Source organism: Ascidiella aspersa, chromosome 4, assembly GCF_963924565.1.
Source record: "Ascidiella aspersa chromosome 4, kaAscAspe10.2, whole genome shotgun sequence".
Classification (NCBI taxonomy): domain Eukaryota; kingdom Metazoa; phylum Chordata; class Ascidiacea; order Phlebobranchia; family Ascidiidae; genus Ascidiella; species Ascidiella aspersa.
This window is the reverse complement of record NC_139450.1, coordinates 16,012,701-16,031,216: the sequence shown is the minus strand read 5'-3', so window position 1 is coordinate 16,031,216 and position 18,516 is coordinate 16,012,701. Positions and strand designations below refer to the sequence as shown.

The window sequence follows — 18,516 nt, the reverse complement described above, 5'->3', positions numbered from 1 at the left end:
CAAGTGTAGTTAAGTAAAGAAAATGTTTATGATTGTATGATTTGCAGTTTAAAACTACTTTTGATTTGTTTTAATTGCTTCTGACGACCAGCGCCTACTGTATATTTGGTCAAAACAATCTGCTATACAATTAATCGATCTCTACATCGCAGACAAAAATGAGGCACCAAGTCCACACGTCATCCCAAACTACATTACAATTATGATTAATCAGCTGTTTATTGTTATCTCCAGTTTGATTGTAGCCTGGTACATTAAAATAACTGGCATACGAAATAATGGTTATCTTCAATGCAATTAGAAAAACGCGACAGCACAACAAATTGACTAGGATCACCCACATTTTATAAAAAAAGCGTTTTTTAAAACGCAAATTTCGTCACGTAAATACAGGGATACATTTTTACTTCTATATGAATTTTTTAACTAGATTTTTAATTGAAAACCAGATTTTTAATTGAAAACCCTAGATTTTTAATTGAAAAGTGAATATGATCAATTTTGTTGTCGAAATAGTATGGCAGCGCTTCTCAACCGTGACCCTCGGACCCCCAGGGGGCCACGAAGCGGTGATTGGGGGCCACGGGCATCTCTCTATAGCAGGGGTTCTTAAACTTTTTTTACCGCGGAACCCTAAAAAACATTTTTGTTTCGCACGGACTAGCGAAGGCAAGAAATTTTTAGTGATGACGTCATAATACAAACAGACTTCAGAAATTTGGTGTTTTCGGTCTACAAAATGTGAAATAAAATAAAGTTCAAGTATATATTCAGTGCAAAAACGTTTTATTTTTAACTATAGCCTACTCTTTTCTTTGAAAAATAGATTGCTTAGATATACACTAATAGTTCAATTAGGCCTTCATGGACCCCTAAAACTGGCTCACGTACCCCCAAGGGGTCCATGGACCCCAGTTTAAGAACCCCTGCTCTACAGCTAGTTAATGGTATTACGAAATTTCTACCGTTTATATTGGGTAGTTCGATCCGATAAAATTTAATTGTTTTATGCTAGTATAGAGATTTTCTTCAAGTCACAAAACAAACATTCCATCGTAAAATGTGCTAAGTTAGCAACAGGGTCACTCAAGGTCAATTTGTGGCCAATATTTGGCGAGGTTATTCCCGGCGTAATTGTCAAGTAATAGTAACGCATCAAAGGTAGTAATTACTTTGTATTCTTTGCAACATGTGATTTAACATATCACATTTCTAATGAAATATAACCAAAACACAACATTGTTTGGCGCTCTTTCCCTTATGTACGTGAAAAGTTATACAAAAAACAAAACAAAATAATGCCGCATACCACAACGCATATTGTTTGGGTTAGGGTGCGGGTTAGCGTTTGGGTGAGGTTAGGTCAAGTAATATTATGTTTATTATTAATAATAACTTGACCCACCCTCAACCAAATGCTAACCCGCACCCTAACCCAAACAATATGCGTTGTGGTATGCGGCATTTGAAGAAAGTTTTTTTTTTATTAATTTTCACGTACATAAGTGAAAGAGCGCCCATTGTTTTTATTGCACTCACTTGTATGGGCAAAACAAAGTTTTGGCAACAACCTGGTGTTTCTATCATGTTTTATGTTCTTGTTTATTTTATCGTGTATTTATGCACTCTTTAAACTTCTTCAATTGGCAGTTATTTAGAAAGTTATTCATTTATTGGACTTCGTTTAATGGCTGTTTTTGTTACTTACGTGGAGGAGTAAAACAAGTAAAAACATGTAAATACAATGCCAGGTACTTTTTTATAAGCAAAGGGCCACGAGGGTTGAGAGCCTATCAAAGGGGCCACGAAGCATTAAAGGTTGAGAACCACTGGTCTAAGCAAAGTCACTTCCACGCTTTGAAGGAAGTCGAGCAAAGCGTGAAATTCTCTCCGAAGCGTAACTTTTTTCTAGCTGTGTGGGGCTTGAGTTTAGCAAAGCGTGGAACTATGGAATATGTTTTAATATACTATGTCGAACGTTTGAAACAATAGAAATTAAATGCTAATTACGCTTTGCTCAGCTCAGCGCAGCTGTAGTGTAAACGGGCCTCAGTGGCTTTGGGTCGGTCATTATCTTTAAGATTTAAGCTGTAGACGTGTTACCTTAAATGCAAAAGTTACATTACAAAGATATTGTCGGTTCGCAAATCTAGAAATATGCCTTTCTATCGTTCAAGTTCGGGGGAAATGGCCACGTGCCCCTGGATCCTTTCCTGTGTGCAGCACAGGTTGAGCAAAAATTTTGGTTGAGAACCGCTTCAAAATGTCTTTGACTGAACTCATGCGTGCCACCACGTGACATACTTGTAAGCTTGCTCGACATACTTGTCAGCTTTTAATTTATTATTATTAAACAATAATACTTGACGCACCCACAGTCCCACACCCAAACGCTAACCTGTACCCTAATTCAATATTGTGCGTTGATTTTATAATTGTTTGAAAAATCCTACCACATTTTTTGTCCGGGGGTTTGTATTGCTAACATTTTCTATATATTTTTTTTGTCAGATATTTACACTTATTAGCTGAATTACACATTCTAAATGGAAGTGGCAGCTGGAGTATTTAGCAAGCTTCGCAACACCTTATCCAGTACAGTAGATGGTATAAGTGCAGCTTTGCCTGGCAATCCTCTACTGCGTGAATATGATACTGGGATTCAAGTTGGAAGTGCTGGACCCAGGTTTTTGTGGAAGATTTATCGTGGAACAAAGAAATCAACAAAAGCAGTAAGAAAAACATTTTAGGCGCTTGTCTAGAATCCTACCACATTTATTTTAACTGTAATGAAACTAGTTGTGAAAGTTGAAATTGCAAGGAAAGGCATATAAATATGTTAGAATAAATGGCGCTGGGCTAGAATCCTACCATAACGCACATCATTCAGGTTAGGGTATGGGGTTAGCGTTTGGGTGGGTCAAGTATTATTATTAAATGGTAAATATACTATTACTTGACCCATCCACACCCAAACGCTAACCCGCACCTTAACCCAGTGGTTCTCAACCTGTGGTACGTGTACCACTGGTGGTATGCAAAGTCATTTTGGGTGGTACGCTGTACGCAGTATGTTTTTAAGTAAAATTACAGTTTTACCAAAAGGTTAAGCTTTTCTTATTGTAATAAACAATACATTCATCGTAATTCGTAATGATTGTATAGTTAAATATTTTATGCTAGGAACTATTAGCCCATCTTTTCCGGAACATCTATGCAAATTTTTAGTGACATTAACGTTTATTGTTCGTTTTTGTCAGGGTTTACCTCACCGTCCGAAGCTGCGTGTTTTTTTCAGTGTAATTGGGTCACACGTCTTGCTAATGCGAAACCAAAATCAAAGGCAAAACGCTTTTTTCGTTTCTTGTTTGGTCGACCGTAAATGCAGGATATTTTTTTGTCTTTCGCCTTTCGTTATTCGTTCGGGTTGGCTGATGAACAAGTTGGTGTTCGACAATTAATAACAGTCAATCAAGCAGTTGCTGTAATTAATCGGGCCCGCTGCCTCTTTAACAAACTATACACGAGTCCATTTTAAATACTTTTTGAGTATTTTAACTACGCAAGTGCGAAAAATTTTCGCGCTTCGCGCGAATGTTCTTTTAACGTCCGGTTTTTACGTTTTGATGCTGTCTATTGAACTAGATTAGCGCTTCTCTACCGTTGCGCCGTGGAAGGCTGCCAAGTGCCTCGCGGCCAAACGGAAAACGTATTCAAAAATATTGGACATATATTTTTCAATATTTCTTTTATTTTTATTTTCGGCAATGTAATAAAAACTTGCAAGAAATTTTAAACAATGCCATTTCCCCCCCCCAAAAAAATCGCGCTTCCTTCGCTCGCCAGGTGTGTACTCAGTGAAAAAGGTTAAAAACACTGAACTAGATTAACTATTGAAGTGGCGTTTTTGCAGATGTTGCGCTAATGAAATAACACCGGGGAAAAGCGATCTTCGTTTAGTATTGCAGGTGGCGAAAGACGTGCTTTTAATTTAGCGTAGTCACATAAATGGATTTACCAAAATCGATCACATATATTTCACGGACTTGTTTTCGTTTTTCTCCTGAAGTTAACGATTGTGCACTAAGCGGTTTCGCAGCTGGCGCCTGGCAGGAGTGTCAACGATGTACGTGTGACGTTGTGTTTTGCGTCTAAAAGTTTGCTTTTGCTGGACGTTAATTGGCTGTTTCTGATGATTTTTTTATTAATTATGACGTCATTACAATCGCTGTTTTATGACGTCATTAGGGATGTTCAAAGTAGAATATCGAATCCAATTCTGCCATTTATTTTGGGTAATTGGAACCGATATAATTTAATGTTTTACCGCCGATTGTTGCGCCTAATTGCACAAACGCTTATGGTAAGTTGGCCTGTCGCTGCGGCGACCAATTTAGAGAGCTTGCTTTAAATGTAACCTGGTAGTGCAGTGTCAGCGTTTTTTCGGGCGACCAATTACCGCGTCTCGTTCGTCTAATGACCTTCGTCTAATAATTAAGTGTCAATCAAGCGGGCGAGCGATCAACGTGTAATGTCTGGTGTGAAGTTCGCAATTTCCCTAAATGCGTGAAGTTGCAAAAGTAACATTACGTTGTAAAACGTGCTGGCCGTCCACAAAATGCGCTATAGGGTTACTTAAGGTCAACTTTAGGCCAATATTCAGCGAGGTTATGCAGTTATGCACAGTGTAATTGTCCAGAATTCGTTAAGTCAATAGTAACTTTGTATTCTTTGCAGTACATTATTTGACTGCATAACAGATCACGTTAGTAAAAAATACGCCCTAAGACCCAACAATGCTTGAAAAAACAGGACCGAATTGATTAAGACTTATGTGTGCAGTGTTGCATTGTAACACTATTGGCAAAAAATATAAGTGTTGGCAACAACCTGGACAGTTGACATATTACAGTTTACACTGCTTCAAATGACAGTTGTTAAGAATGTTAAACATATGGGAGATTTTTTTTTATTATAATGTACACATGTTAGAAAATTGTTTGGGCGATTTATTGCTGTGATTGTGGGCCCTGTAGGGTAAATTAAGATTAATCCCTTTCCCAAACAAAATCGAGGTTGAATAATTTAATAAAAATATAGTAGGATTCGCTATTCTGGATTCGTTATTCTAGATTCGAAACCTATTATTCTAGAATACCTTGGGATTCTACTTTGAACATCCCTAGACGTCATATCTGTCAATATTTTATGACGTCATTTACGTCAGACGGAAAAACGGGGAATTCCCGAAGTTGAAAATTCGGGACCCCCCCTTTTTGGATTTCTGGATACGCCCCTGGCCATAACCCAAATATTGTGTGTTGATTTAATAATTGTTTCAACGCTGTGGTAGGATTCTAGACCAGCGCTGAATTAATATATAATAATACTTGACCCACCCGAGCCCAAACACTAACTCTCACCCTAACCCAAACATTGTTAGCAACATAAACCCCCCAGGACGAAAATGTTGTAGGATGCTAGACTAGCGCCCAATTTATTTAACTTATAAATTAGTTTATGCGCACCAACAAAGCTGCAATACACAAGTCTGAAAGCTGTTACCTTGTTGTATAGATTTTGTTACAAAAAATAATTTTTGTACCAATTTCTTCACGTTAGACATAGTTGTCTAGTCGCCAACATTCTGCCGTAATGCTCAGCATACAATATCTTACTCCGCTTATAAACTCATCCTTATGTGGGCATTTAGTGACAACTTATATGTTGATAAGATTTTTGAGCACCCTTGTTAAAAACAAAAGCTGGCATCTATGAGCACTAACTTAGTGAAAGGCTCTGAACAGTCTGGAAACGGACACTTTTATTGCTATGTTGTGTGTAAGCTTGTCTCAAATCAAGTGTTGACTAAATTTTAGGAATGTTCAAAGTAAAATATTGAATCCTTGGATTCGAATCCAGATGGGATTCGAATCCAATTCTGCCGTTTATTTCGGGTAATTTTGAGAAATTCCCCTGTCTGTTCGGATTTGTATTAACGAAAAACTATTTTTTGGTATAACTGTAAACGTTTGTAATAATAACCCAAAAAGTATTATTTATATGCTTGGTAAGTATATATTTGTTGAATTTCTAGTCCTGAGAAATAATGCTTTATATATATAGTAGTACTAGTTTTTGACTTTAATCAGAAATTATGCCGAATTTGAGTCCGAAATCACATGTATCAAAGAGGGAGGGTTTGTCTGAGTCAGACATTTTTTCAAAAAAGTGCACACTTAATTAATACTGGTTTGGACAAAAAAATTGTTATATAAATAATAAATGTTTTAAGTATGCCATCAAGCAGGTTTTAATACTAGTCGAGGATTATTGTAATAAATAGAATGACATGTTCAGATGATTTTTTTTGGTTTAGGATTGAACTAGTACCAGTGATCACGACACAATAAACAGAACCCTGTTTTTGATTGTTTATTTTATTAAGGACGTATCAATTTGGATTTTGGAAAAAAAACAACTGGATGAATTTAATCGATCAGATCGAGAGCTTATTTTGGAAATTTTGCGCAAGGGCTGCCTTCAAATGACCAAGTTAAAACATCCAAGAATTTTAACTGTTGATCATGCCATGGAAGAATCAAGGTGATTTATTCTTTTGTATAAAATATCTTTGTTGCAAGTACCAAACAATATGGTAGATAGCAAAAATAAAATAATACAAACGATATTAAGGTTTATAAACTACTCTTTTGTACATTATATACTTCAGTTTGTGACCTCTTCCATGCGCTCTCGGCGGTGTAGTCCTCTAAAAACTACTCTAAACACACCCTTCCCAAGGGGGCAAGGCCCTTGGTTGAGAAATAGTGATTTAGATACTAACCTTTAAGTAGGTTTATAGACTTTAAAACCTTCATCAATGTATTAGACCAGTGCTCTTCAACCGGTGTGCACGGTGCACCCTAGAATGCACCAAAATATTCATGGGGTTCACCAGTACGAAAAGGTATATAAGGGTGCGTCACAAACTATCAATAAACCATTAATATTTGACAATCAGGATTGAGAAAACGTTTGAAATGCTGTTTTATGACATGCAATACTACTCGCAAGCAGCCTGCAGGCATAATCGAACTCTCCCTCACAGTGTGTAAAACTTCGGCTGTTCTGCTCGGTTTAATTGATATGATGATATTGATATGCATAATGATTTGTCATATCATTTTTTACCTCAGTTTACCTTTTAGGTAAACAGGGTGCATAAGTTAGTGTTAGTAACAACAACTTTAAGGGTTCATCAAACCAAAAAAGGTTGAAGAGCACTGTATTAGACTGCTGGAAAAAAACAAGCCTGTGATGTAATTTTGACTCCTGTATCACGCAAGCTTCTGAACACTATTCATGTGTTTAGCTAAAAACACATATATAATCAATTTACAAAATAAAGGCATATCCTTGAAGTAAATGCCAAACCTGTGTTTCTTAACTGTTTCGCGGCGACTCTATTCATTAATTAAACCAAAAGAAATTGTGTTCTTAGAAAAGAGTTTGCAAATAAGCAAGACATATTTTGTACCAATGCAGAGTTGTTTTAGGTTTAGGGTTCATCTGTACACAAGCACTATATTTTACAATTGTAAGATTTAAACTATTTATGTGTAATTGCTTCTCCTGAACTTCAAAGTTAGTATTGTTGTACTTTAAGTTTTAACCCTTAGTTTCAAGAAGCGTTTTTTTTTAATTTTCCCCTTCTGGTTTACATTTAGTATGTTATAACACATATTTTAAGGAAATAATTTAATATTATAGCTACTTACAAAAGTCTGCCAAAAAACTTAACATTTTTGTGAAATGTCTTATGCTCTTTCACTAGCTTACAAACTTTACATTTTGGTGATATCTCAGATACTCTTTCACTATATTTATCCAAAGTATGTTTGTATGTATTTTATTATTCAGGGATAGCATTGTTTTTTGCACCGAGGCAGTGTTTGGAAGTTTAGGTAATGTTCTCGGAAAAATTAACAATATCTATGAAGTACCAAAAGAATTAATGTCATTCAAACTACATGAAGTTGAAATCAAATATGGCCTTATGCAGGTTAGTTTTAGAGAATTGTTTTTGTAAAAAAATCAAAAAGATAACAGATTACATCAGTAACACGTAACCAAATTTTTTAAGGTTTAAATTTTTTTTTGGTTTTTTTCAGATATCTGAAGCTCTGTCATTTCTACATAGCAGTGTCCATATGATCCATGGTAACTTGTGTCCAGAAAGTGTTATAATTAACAAGAGTGGAAGTTGGAAGTTAGCCGCATTTGATTTTTGTGTTTCGAACTCTGGAACACTGGCCGAAGTAGGCTTTGTTGCTAGCACTTTAACCTATGTATCAACGTGTTGTAGTTTACTTATAAAAAAGTTAAACATGTCAAGAGAAAAAAATTAGGATTACTGAATCGTAAGCACCTTAGAACATTAAAGACACATGTGCTGTGACATTCTAAAGAAATGGTGTTTGTATTTAAAATCTTCTTGATTTAACTTCTTGATTAAAGTGCTGCACCGCTTACAGCTTGTCACTTGTACCTTTATATTAAATACCAGTTAAGTACAATAAAAAAGTTTAAATAAACATCACCAAATGATTATTTTTTTTCACTTTTTTTATTTTTTAAATTTAATGTTGATAAAGACTTAAAATTTATTGCTGGGGGTTCTGTGAAAACCTATGGTTTTGCAGATCACCATTTGAAAAGTGCTGCTCTATATTTGGTAGTCTATGATTGATTGGTTGTGCAGTGCTATGTTTGTTAAGTTCAACACTCCAAAATATTTCAGCCAACATACAATTGTAAAGACTGGGACACCTCACTGCCTGAAGCCTCTCTCCCGAATCCCAACTATCTTGCTCCAGAGTATATTGTGCGAAAATCATGTAGCACTTCAAGCGACCTCTATTCCCTTGGCGTTCTTCTGTACGCTGTTTATTACAATGGAAGGTCATTGTTTGAATGTGGTGTCAAGGACATTTATAGAATGATGCCCAAACAAGCAGACCAGGTTAGTTATTTATCACTGCCAAGAAACAATATATGTTTATCTTCAAATTAAATGAAAAAATATACTTAAAATCCTGAGATACTCTACAGTCTACACTGTTTGTTTACTGACAGCACTTTGCTATGTGTGTGCATGTTTTAATGAGCAATTGCTATGTAATAAATGTGAATATTTTTTTCTTCGAAATATAACATTGGTGAACACTAGGGCCCGCAAAAGTCAATAAAGTTAAATTTTTTGAAGGACCTCGTCTGTCCACGAATCAAAGAATAAAGTTTTTTTCAGCACCTAGGGGACTGTTTCTAAGAAGTTTATAGGTTAAAATAAAGTTAAAATTTACAATAAAGTTAAAAATTTTAAATAAAATCAAAATTTGTCAAATTATGGCTTTTGACAAAGTTTTTTTGTTTCTTCAGAGTAATTTTTGTAAATATCGTCGTGGAAGTATTGTAAATCAGGAACTGCGACACAATTAAACCATATTAACCCATAAAAGCAGGCAAAATGTCACAATGCCCACTTGGATGAGCAGTAACTTTTATCGCAAATCGTCCATTTTTTAATTTATTGTTACGTATTTAAATAATTCTTATAAAACGATTTATCTTGATATACGTGGTCTTTTCAAAGATCAACAATTTGGATTTTAGCCTAAGCAAGCTAAAATCGATCGCCAAAAAACCCGATGCACTTTTTATAATCCATAAAACAACTTGACTTTGTGACAAAATATTTTGTTTGGGTCTGAAATCGACAACATATTATGTTTGGGTAACTCGCATCAATTCAAGGAAGAACTGTTGCCTCTACAAACAAGCAATTTCATTAGGTTAAAATAAAGTTAAAATTTGATAAAAATAGAGTTAAAAAAAAATTTTTTTAGGGTAAAATAAAAATGGCCCTAGTGATCACTGATCGTTATGTTTCACTTACAGTTAGAAAACCTTTCCCCCACAAAATTGGAAAAAATTCCTTCCGAGGTCAGATCCCATGAAAAAATGCTTTTAAGTCCAGATCCAAATGTCCGACCTGATGCAGACCAAATGGCCAAGGTAGCATTTTGTTGAGTTTTTTGTAATTAAACGCGTTAATAATTACACTTTTTAAAGAAGTTTAGAAGTTTTATTTAACTGGATTTTATTTATTTTTAGCTACCCTTTTTTGAGCATGTCGGTGTTATGACTTTGCAATATTTAGACACACTTTTGCAGCGGGAGAATTTACAAAAGTCACAATTTTTTAAAGGACTGCCCAAAGTACTTCCACAACTTCCAAAGGTATTTTTTCATATATTTGAATTGTTCTGTTTTACCACAGGAAAACGTTTTCTGTTGACCATGCCATGGATTTTCACATTTGATCCTGGTAATATTATTGTTAACATTAAGCAAATGAAGTTGCCTATGTATATATGTTGTAAAAACAACTTTTAATTTTTATTTACTCAGAGGGTTGTCATTCAAAGGGTACTTCCTTGTCTAACCTCTGAATTCAGCAACCACGACATGATTCCATTTGTTCTACCCAACATTCTTACAATAGCTGAAGACTGCACTAATGAGGAGTTTACTGGCGTCATTTTCCCACATCTCATTCCTGTGTTTATGCTACAACAACCAATTCAGGTTGCTTACCAAGCCTTTAATTTTTTTATGTGCCTTGAATAAAAACTGTTTTATTTTTAAAAAACTTTTTTTTATTTTTAAGTTTACAGCTGTTTATGAGTATTTTGTTTACTTTTTTTAGATCCTCCTAATCTTTCTTCAAAAGATGGAGCTCCTGCTTTTAAAAACTCCCCCAGATAAAGTTAAGGCTCACATTCTTCCAATGTTGGGATCTGCTCTTGATGCCCCCTCTAACCAGATCCAAGAACTTTGCCTTAGTATCATTCCTACCTTCTCCGAGAGACTTGATCTGACAGCGATGAAAAGCAACATCCTTCCCAGGATAAGAAAAATATTTCTTGAAGGCGGAACTACTGCTGTGAGTTGAATTAGTCATTTTTTATTCTGAACACAGTTGTTTGTAAATTGTTAACACTGCTTATTCCAAAACCATGAATAGTTATTTGTCTCTCATAGTCAAACAATGTATAACTGGTAAATTTGCTTTGCATGCCAGATTCGCATCCATGCCTTAGTATGCATTGGCAAAATTTTGCCGAGCTTTGACAAGTGGTTTGTACAAGATGAAGTAGTTCCCTACCTCCACAAAATCAAATCCAGGGAACCAGGAATTTTAATGGCAATGCTTGGAATTTATCAAGTTGCACTAAAGACAGATAGATTAGGTATGTGTCGTAACATGAGCAACGTTTGTTTGTGTGTAGTGTATAGTGCTAAGTAGAATAAATAAGTCTATAAGTTTAAGCTGCACATAGGTCCTAGAGCAGTTTTTTTTACCTGGGGTATGCCCTATTGCCCACGGGGTTTTGTTTGTATATTGAGTTTACTAGTGACATGCTATTCGCTTACGCTGGCAGGTATGATTTCATGCTGTCCTACGTTTGCTATACAAAATCTACATGTGTAGTTAATTTGGAAATTTGCGAATTTTGTTCTGGTGATTTTTTTAACAGTTGTGTTGTGTTTGAGGCCCTTTGTCACCTTTTGAATTTTATTCGCTAACTTTTAGACCAAATGATGCCATTTTTTGTCATAACAATCTGACACAGTTGTTCGTGACTTTGTTCACAGGTGTAGGACTCCTGGTAGAGTTTACAATTTCGATGCCTAATTGCGCACAACTTTTTTCACGTCACTTTCGACGTAACCCTAATGTCGTTGCAACAATAATTCATTCCCCCCTAAAAAAATAAAAGTAATTAAACGCTGCTTAAAATTTTTGTTACAAAAGGCCATTGTCAACCCTACTGATTTGTAAGCGACCATACTAATTAGTTTGTTACTTGTTAAATACCCGACAAATAAAAGTTTTTTTTTAAAACAAGTTCAATGAGATTGCTTTTCACAAACCCATAACTTATTGTGCATTGCAATGGTGCAGAAGCGACATTCTTATTGCACGAACACAACTATATATTTTTAGGTTTTTAAACATTTTTTGTCAGGTTTGACGAAAGAAGTCATGGCAACAAAATGCCTTCCGTTCCTTATTGTACTTTCGATTGACAACAATTTAAACTTGAAGCAATACTCCTCCTTTATGGTCGTAATCAAGGTATACCATACATATTTTGTTTTTCAATGTGCGTTGCCGTCGTTAGTCTTTTAAATGGTAACAGTTATTTAAAGTAGAATTTCGGAATTCAGATATTTAAGTCTGAAATATGCGATTCCATTTATGCCATTAATATTTGGTAAAAGTAAAGGTTCTATTTCATTCAAAGAGCAGACTTGCGTTATATGTCCCCATTTTTAGAGAAGTGATTGTTACAACGTATCAAACTATTTCCCAGGAAATGTTACAAAGGGTAGAGAAAGAACAGTCGACTAAACTTGAGCAACTTAGTCGAATGCAAATCGAGCAGGATGCCGCCCTCAGTTTTACCAAGGGGGATGTGTCCGCAACGAAAACGGACCAAGCGGTAATGAAAAGTAATTTTTGGACAAAAGATTTTTTTCGACCCTGTATAATGTATATGAGATTCATAGTGTCAACTCTACATGTACTTACGCTGTGTAATATACAATAGTTCGAGACAATCGCTTGCTTTTTTACAGAAAATTGCTGTTGACGATTTCTTCACTCAGTCGAACGCTTCGGCAGAGCCGATTGCCAAGCAACAGTCTGTGCAGCACCATCAACTAAGTCTGGAGGACAAACAAAGACTGGCTCAGATGAAGGAGCAGGAGCGAAGGATGAAGAAGGAAGGAGGGGCGGGATTACAGCCTCTCAACATCGCTAAACCTCCGCCACCGAAACAACCTATGGTTTGTTTTAGTTAGAGCAGGGGTTGTTTTTAACGTTTTTTGTATGTTTTACCCTTTTCCAAAGATAAATATCAGATTTACCCCCAATATATAAAATAGTGCTCATTTATTGAAAAAACGTAGGTAACAAATTACATCAGTAATATTGCCGTTATCGCTGAACTTTCTAGGCCTAAATTGCACAAAAAATAATATACACCCTATATATTAATATACACCCTCCCAGACACGTTGCCTAAATCCATGCTGTGACTTCCAAAAAAAACTGATGAATTTAAACAGCAAATCACATAAAAATTAACTAACTAATAGATAGAGATTTTGTAATAAACTAAAAAAGTATCAATTAGCGAAGCATAACCTTACCGACACTCGACGATTAACAAACTAGGCTAGCTTTAATTAGCAGTTGATCTGAACTAGGAAAGTAGGATACGAATACCTTCATCTGGCAAAATTTTCCTGTCCCGTCAACTGATGTGGATATTTTGATTCATAGCTCATTTGCCCCCTAAAACGAGGAAATTTACCCCAGGTTAAGAAAGGCTGAGTTAGAGTGACGGAATTCCAACTCTAGTTGTTTAACATATAAATGGACCAAACGAAAATATAGATTGTTTTTGAATGTTAATTCTTAATAGCACAATTATAGTGAAAAGCAAGCGTGTTGTGTCATTCATGGGTGTTTCATTTTAGAACAAAACAAAAGATTTGACCTCGACGTTGATGCAAAGCAACCTAAGTTCAATGTCGTCACGGTCTGTGCGTCCAACCCAGCCAATGCAACATATGACGATAACACCACGAGCTGCTTCACACAACAATCAATCGTTTGCTCAGAGCAACGCTCAACCCTTCAATTCCCAACCACCGATAATGCAACAGTTCGGTCCCATGTCGTCGTCGCCAGCTTGGCAACAAACGTCGCATAATATGAATGGAACTATGCCCAACAGTATGTCCACGTCGTCTTCGTTTCCAATACAAAGCAACCCCTTTATGAGGCCGCCTGCGCCATCGATGCCCTCACAGCATAATACGTCTTCTCTGGACAGTTTGCTGAACATGCCCTCTCAGCAGCAACGACCGCCCATGCAAGGACGCACTCAAGGTTCTAAGATAACGCCAACCGGCAACATGATGTCACCTCAAGGTAGCATGATGACACCATCAGCAACGCCCTATTCTTCCGCCGTCAATCATAACCCAAATGCAAGCTTAAGCAAGCAAGACCTTTTGGACTTTTTAGGGTGACTGGTTTGTAAATGAATTTCATCTTTTTAAAACAGATGTTTTATTTAAAGTGATGTTGTTGCTGAAGGGAAGTTCAGTTTTTTGCAATGGTGCCGATTTAATATTTGTTATTGCGTAGATAAGAATTGCGTCGGTCTAAGTTTTAAATATTTTGCTAGGACCAATTATTTTATATGTTGTATCCCGTGTCGTGCGCGTCATTTAATAGATCTACACGCTCTGCAAATGTAATGTAATTTTGAGGCAATGGTCTGGTGCCACCCTGGATCCGCCCCTGATTAAAATAAAAGTTTATTTACACCTAATGTTCCTAAAAATGCAATGCTTGTAATTTTTTTTATATCCAGACTTTGAATTCGGTGCAAACGGAATTGCGATATGTTTCAGTGCAATACATGTACGTTCTTTTCAATACATTTACAATATGCGCTTAAAACTTATCTTGCTGTATAGAGAAAGCGACACACGTCTGATAATTCGTTTTTTATTCCGATACCCATTCAAATGCCAGTTCGATCGGATACAAATACTTTAAGGTAGAAAACTCTGCATCGAATTATTCACCATGACTAAAATACACAATTATTTGGCAACGTATATTACCCCCGTATCGGACCAGAACATAACACTTGGCATCGGGTATCGTCCACGTGTTTATATTATGTGACCTTCCTATAGATCCGGGGTCTGTGGATCCCTTTGGGGTACGTGGACTAGCTTTAGGCTTTAGGGCTATTAGGCGGTCTATGAAGCCCTAATTGAAATATTAGTGCATATTTGAAAATCGATCATTTTTAAAGTGTTAAATTAAAAATAAAACCTTTTTGCACTGAATGTATATTGAAACTTCATTGCGCTTTCACATTTTTGGCCGAAAACAGCAGAATTTAAAAGGTTATTTGTATTGTTAAATCAATTTATATCGTCATCTATAAAACTCCTTGCCAACACTCAGAGGCGTAGCTAGGGTGGTGCGGGGGGTACATATGTCCCCGGGCGCCAAGGTTTGAGGGGCGCCAAAATGAGGCTTACAAATTTTTCACAACAAAGTAAAAAACCGACCACAAGCAAGATAGCACCAGCGGCTATGGCAGACGTTATCTGATTCGCCACCCACACCCAGACTGATGCTGCTACCAGCCAAGATACTGATTCTGCGTGCAGCTGGTTTCGTCTAACTTAGTGATTCTTAACCTTTAGCCTATAAAACCGCGCCCCCTTTGGTAATTGTCCTGCGCTTTGCGCCCCCTACGAAAAGCAATTCGGTATTTTGGAATTACATATTAGTTGGACAACATAAAAAAGAGTAAATGTGTTTCGTTGGTCGCACGTAGCGCGAAAAAGTTCTGTTAAACATGCGATGGTGCTCACAGAGACTTTGTGTTAAATACAACTGTCAACAAAACAGGAAAAAAAACAAGAAAATAAACGAGAACTTTTTTGAAGTTTCAATCGTTAATTTTGGGGGGAGAACGGAGTTTGTACAGGCGTAATAGTGGAGCCCAACCCAATTGCACAACTATAGGCTACCGTATAATTGTTCCGACTAAACATAGCCCTAATCGGTCGTAAAAGTAGCAATTAAATAATCCAACAACTGAAACACTATTAAAAATTAGTAGCAAAGATTGCAAATCCATGAATTAGGCTATGTCTTCAGTCACCTACACGTGTAGTTTTAATGTAAAGTATAGGACATCATGAAAATCAGGATGAACACAAAACTAAACCATTAAAATTACTGTAAAAGCCAAGACTCATTTCGTGATGATTTAAGCCAAGCTGCAGGCCAAAACAAAACACTCGATCTGGGGATTGAGATGGACCGACGAATCAGGCGACGTAAGAAAATGCCTGGAGAACTGGCAAGAGATGCAGTGGTCTTTGTCAGAAGAAGAAATTGTGCGCGTTATGAAGAATGTTTTTGATCGGCTTCAATATGAGATGACAACACGTTTTTTCACGACTGAAAGATCTGAACAATAAATTTGGATATTTGCTTGACGTTAAAGACTGTTCTGACACAAATGGGGATGCAATGCGTCGAAATTGTGCAGATTTTGCACATTTCTACGACACGAACATCAATGGCAACGATATTTTCATTAAAATTGGTGATTGCCGAATGTTGCTCAGTAACTGAACTGAAGCGCTACCAAAAACTCCTTTGGAGTTTCTTGGTTTTATGGAGATGACGTATTTCCGAATCTGCGAATTCCGCTACAAATTCTTTTAACAATAGCAGTTTCAATTGCAAGCTGTGAGCGGTCGTTCAGCAGATTGAAACTTATGTTGTCTTATCTGCGTGCATCAATGGGACAGGATCGTCTCAGTAATCTTGCTATTCTTAGCGTTGAACGAGAAACATTGGAAACAACAGATTTCGATGACATGATTAACCAGTTTGCGACTGTGAAATCAAGAGAAATAATCTATAGTTGTAAATCATTCATATTTGACAGTGACTAAGTGAGTCAAGTGTAGTTTGTATAACCAAAACGCTTCTTCTTTAAATACATTGTTCTGAACGGTATGCTATGTTAATTCAATAAAAAATGTGATTAAACATGGAAGAGGGGCGCCAAATTTATAGTTTGCCCCGGGGCGCAAAATACCCTCGCTACGCCTCTGCCAACACTGGCATACGCAAAGCAAAATACTTTTGAGGGGTTAGCGAAAAAAAGTTAAAAACTCCTGCTACAGTTGCAGTGATAGGTATTTTAGAACTTTAAACACAAAAACATATTACTTCGAATTTGGTTTTATTACGACGTTCTTTTTTAAATTTTAAGTTTATTCCTGGAGTTCGCATTAAAATTGAATTTTCGTTAAATAAATAACCGGTAAAATGACACCAAAGGGAGATTAGCAGCTCGAAATTCTTGGCGTAATATCTCCGGAAGTAAACAAGATATCGATTAGAAATTTTTACACATTACTCAAAGCAACCCAAGTTAGCCAACAATCAAACTTTTTTGTTATCAGGCTTAAGTTGGTTTTGCGCGGTCCGCCCTATAGCTGACATCGCCGCGAATATAGCGATGACAAAAAAACTAAAAGTCGCTATGTCTTTTATTCTTATTGATGGTGATAAAACAATCGGTTACTCGATGCGGTCACAATTTAATACCACTTCTTTTAACTGTTTTCTTACTTAAACCCTTTCGTGGAAGACGCCGACCACCGATTACTCGTTACGAAAAAGGTGGATGAAGAGCATGTGGAAGAGTTGGAGGAACAGTTTAAGGAAGAGGTAGAGGCGAGTGTAGAAGACAACGTTTAGAGGAGTAGAGTTAAAATGATGAAGATTAAGAGAAAACAGTTAAAAGCAGTTGCATTAAATTGTGACCGCATCGAGTCACCGATTGTCTTATCACCATCGATAAGAATAAAAGACATAGCGACTTTTAGTTTTTTTGTCATCGTTATATTCGCGGTGATGTCAGCTATAGGGCGGACCGCGCAAAACCAACTTAATCCTGATAACAACGTGTCAAGGTTTTGATAAAACCTGATTGAAGGATCGGCCATGTTGCTTAAGTGATGCAGCCTATAAAAACGTTTATGAATTTTTAAAGAAATATTAATAACTTTTCCCCGAATAATTGGAGGTCGAGTGATATTTCATTTTAAAGAGTAGACTCGTAGATATCACCCTATGTAAGTCACTTAGGGCACATTTTAATTTCAAGGCCGAATATGACTGAATATTAATGGTCGTAAATATAAATAATAATATTCGTAAATATGAATATTAGTATCTTTTTTTTAAAGTCTGATTGCTGGCTAATTTAAATTGATTTGAGTGATGTGTAAAAATTTTGAATGAATATCTTCTTTATTTCTCGAGTTATAGGACATTTGCTTTTTTGTCTGATTTGAAATTATCGTCGTTATGAATTTTTGAAGGAATATTAATAACTTATCCCCGAATAATTGGCGGTCGGGTCATATCTCATTTTGAAGAGTAGACTCGTAGCTATCACCCTATGTAAGTCACTTAGGGCACATTTTAATTTTGGGGCCGAATATGACTGAATATTAATATTCATAACTATGAATATTAATTTTCATAAATATATAATTGTTATTTTTTTTTGAAAAAAAGCTTGATTGCTGGCTAAGTTAGGTTGCTTTGAGTGATGTCTAAAAATTTTGACTGAAAATCTTCTTTATTTCTCGAGTTATGGGACTTTTGCTTTTTTGCCCGATTTGAAATTTCGTCGTTTATGAATTTTTGAAGGAATATTAATAACTTATCCCCGAATAATTGGCGGTCGAGTCATATCTTATTTTGAAGAGTAGACTCGTAGCTATCACCCTATGTAAATCACTTAGGGCACA

The 18,516-nt window shown here is 36.2% G+C and overlaps 1 protein-coding gene across 1 annotated transcript; it reads left to right on the top strand.

Annotated features, from left to right (window-relative positions):
- Positions 1 to 2,522: 2,522 nt before the first annotated feature.
- On the top strand, positions 2,523 to 14,855 carry LOC146148192 (SCY1-like protein 2). Its single transcript, XM_083386873.1, has 14 exons — positions 2,523 to 2,732; positions 6,449 to 6,606; positions 7,924 to 8,065; positions 8,175 to 8,321; positions 8,804 to 9,025; positions 9,961 to 10,077; positions 10,177 to 10,302; positions 10,474 to 10,650; positions 10,772 to 11,008; positions 11,147 to 11,315; positions 12,096 to 12,205; positions 12,444 to 12,572; positions 12,709 to 12,918; positions 13,615 to 14,855. Exons 1-14 carry the CDS (start codon positions 2,547 to 2,549, stop codon positions 14,170 to 14,172), a joined length of 2,688 nt encoding a protein of 895 aa, XP_083242999.1. The 5' UTR covers positions 2,523 to 2,546; the 3' UTR covers positions 14,173 to 14,855.
- Positions 14,856 to 18,516: the final 3,661 nt, after the last annotated feature.

Bases quoted from the DNA above. Each gene is read 5' to 3' on its own strand.
- LOC146148192 (XM_083386873.1), top strand. From the start codon at position 2,547: ATGGAAGTGGCAGCTGGAGTATTTAGCAAGCTTCGCAACACCTTATCC. The intron at 8,066-8,174 runs GTTAGTTTTAGA...GGTTTTTTTCAG, and splicing joins TCAAATATGGCCTTATGCAG to ATATCTGAAGCTCTGTCATT. The intron at 10,303-10,473 runs GTATTTTTTCAT...TTATTTACTCAG, and splicing joins TACTTCCACAACTTCCAAAG to AGGGTTGTCATTCAAAGGGT.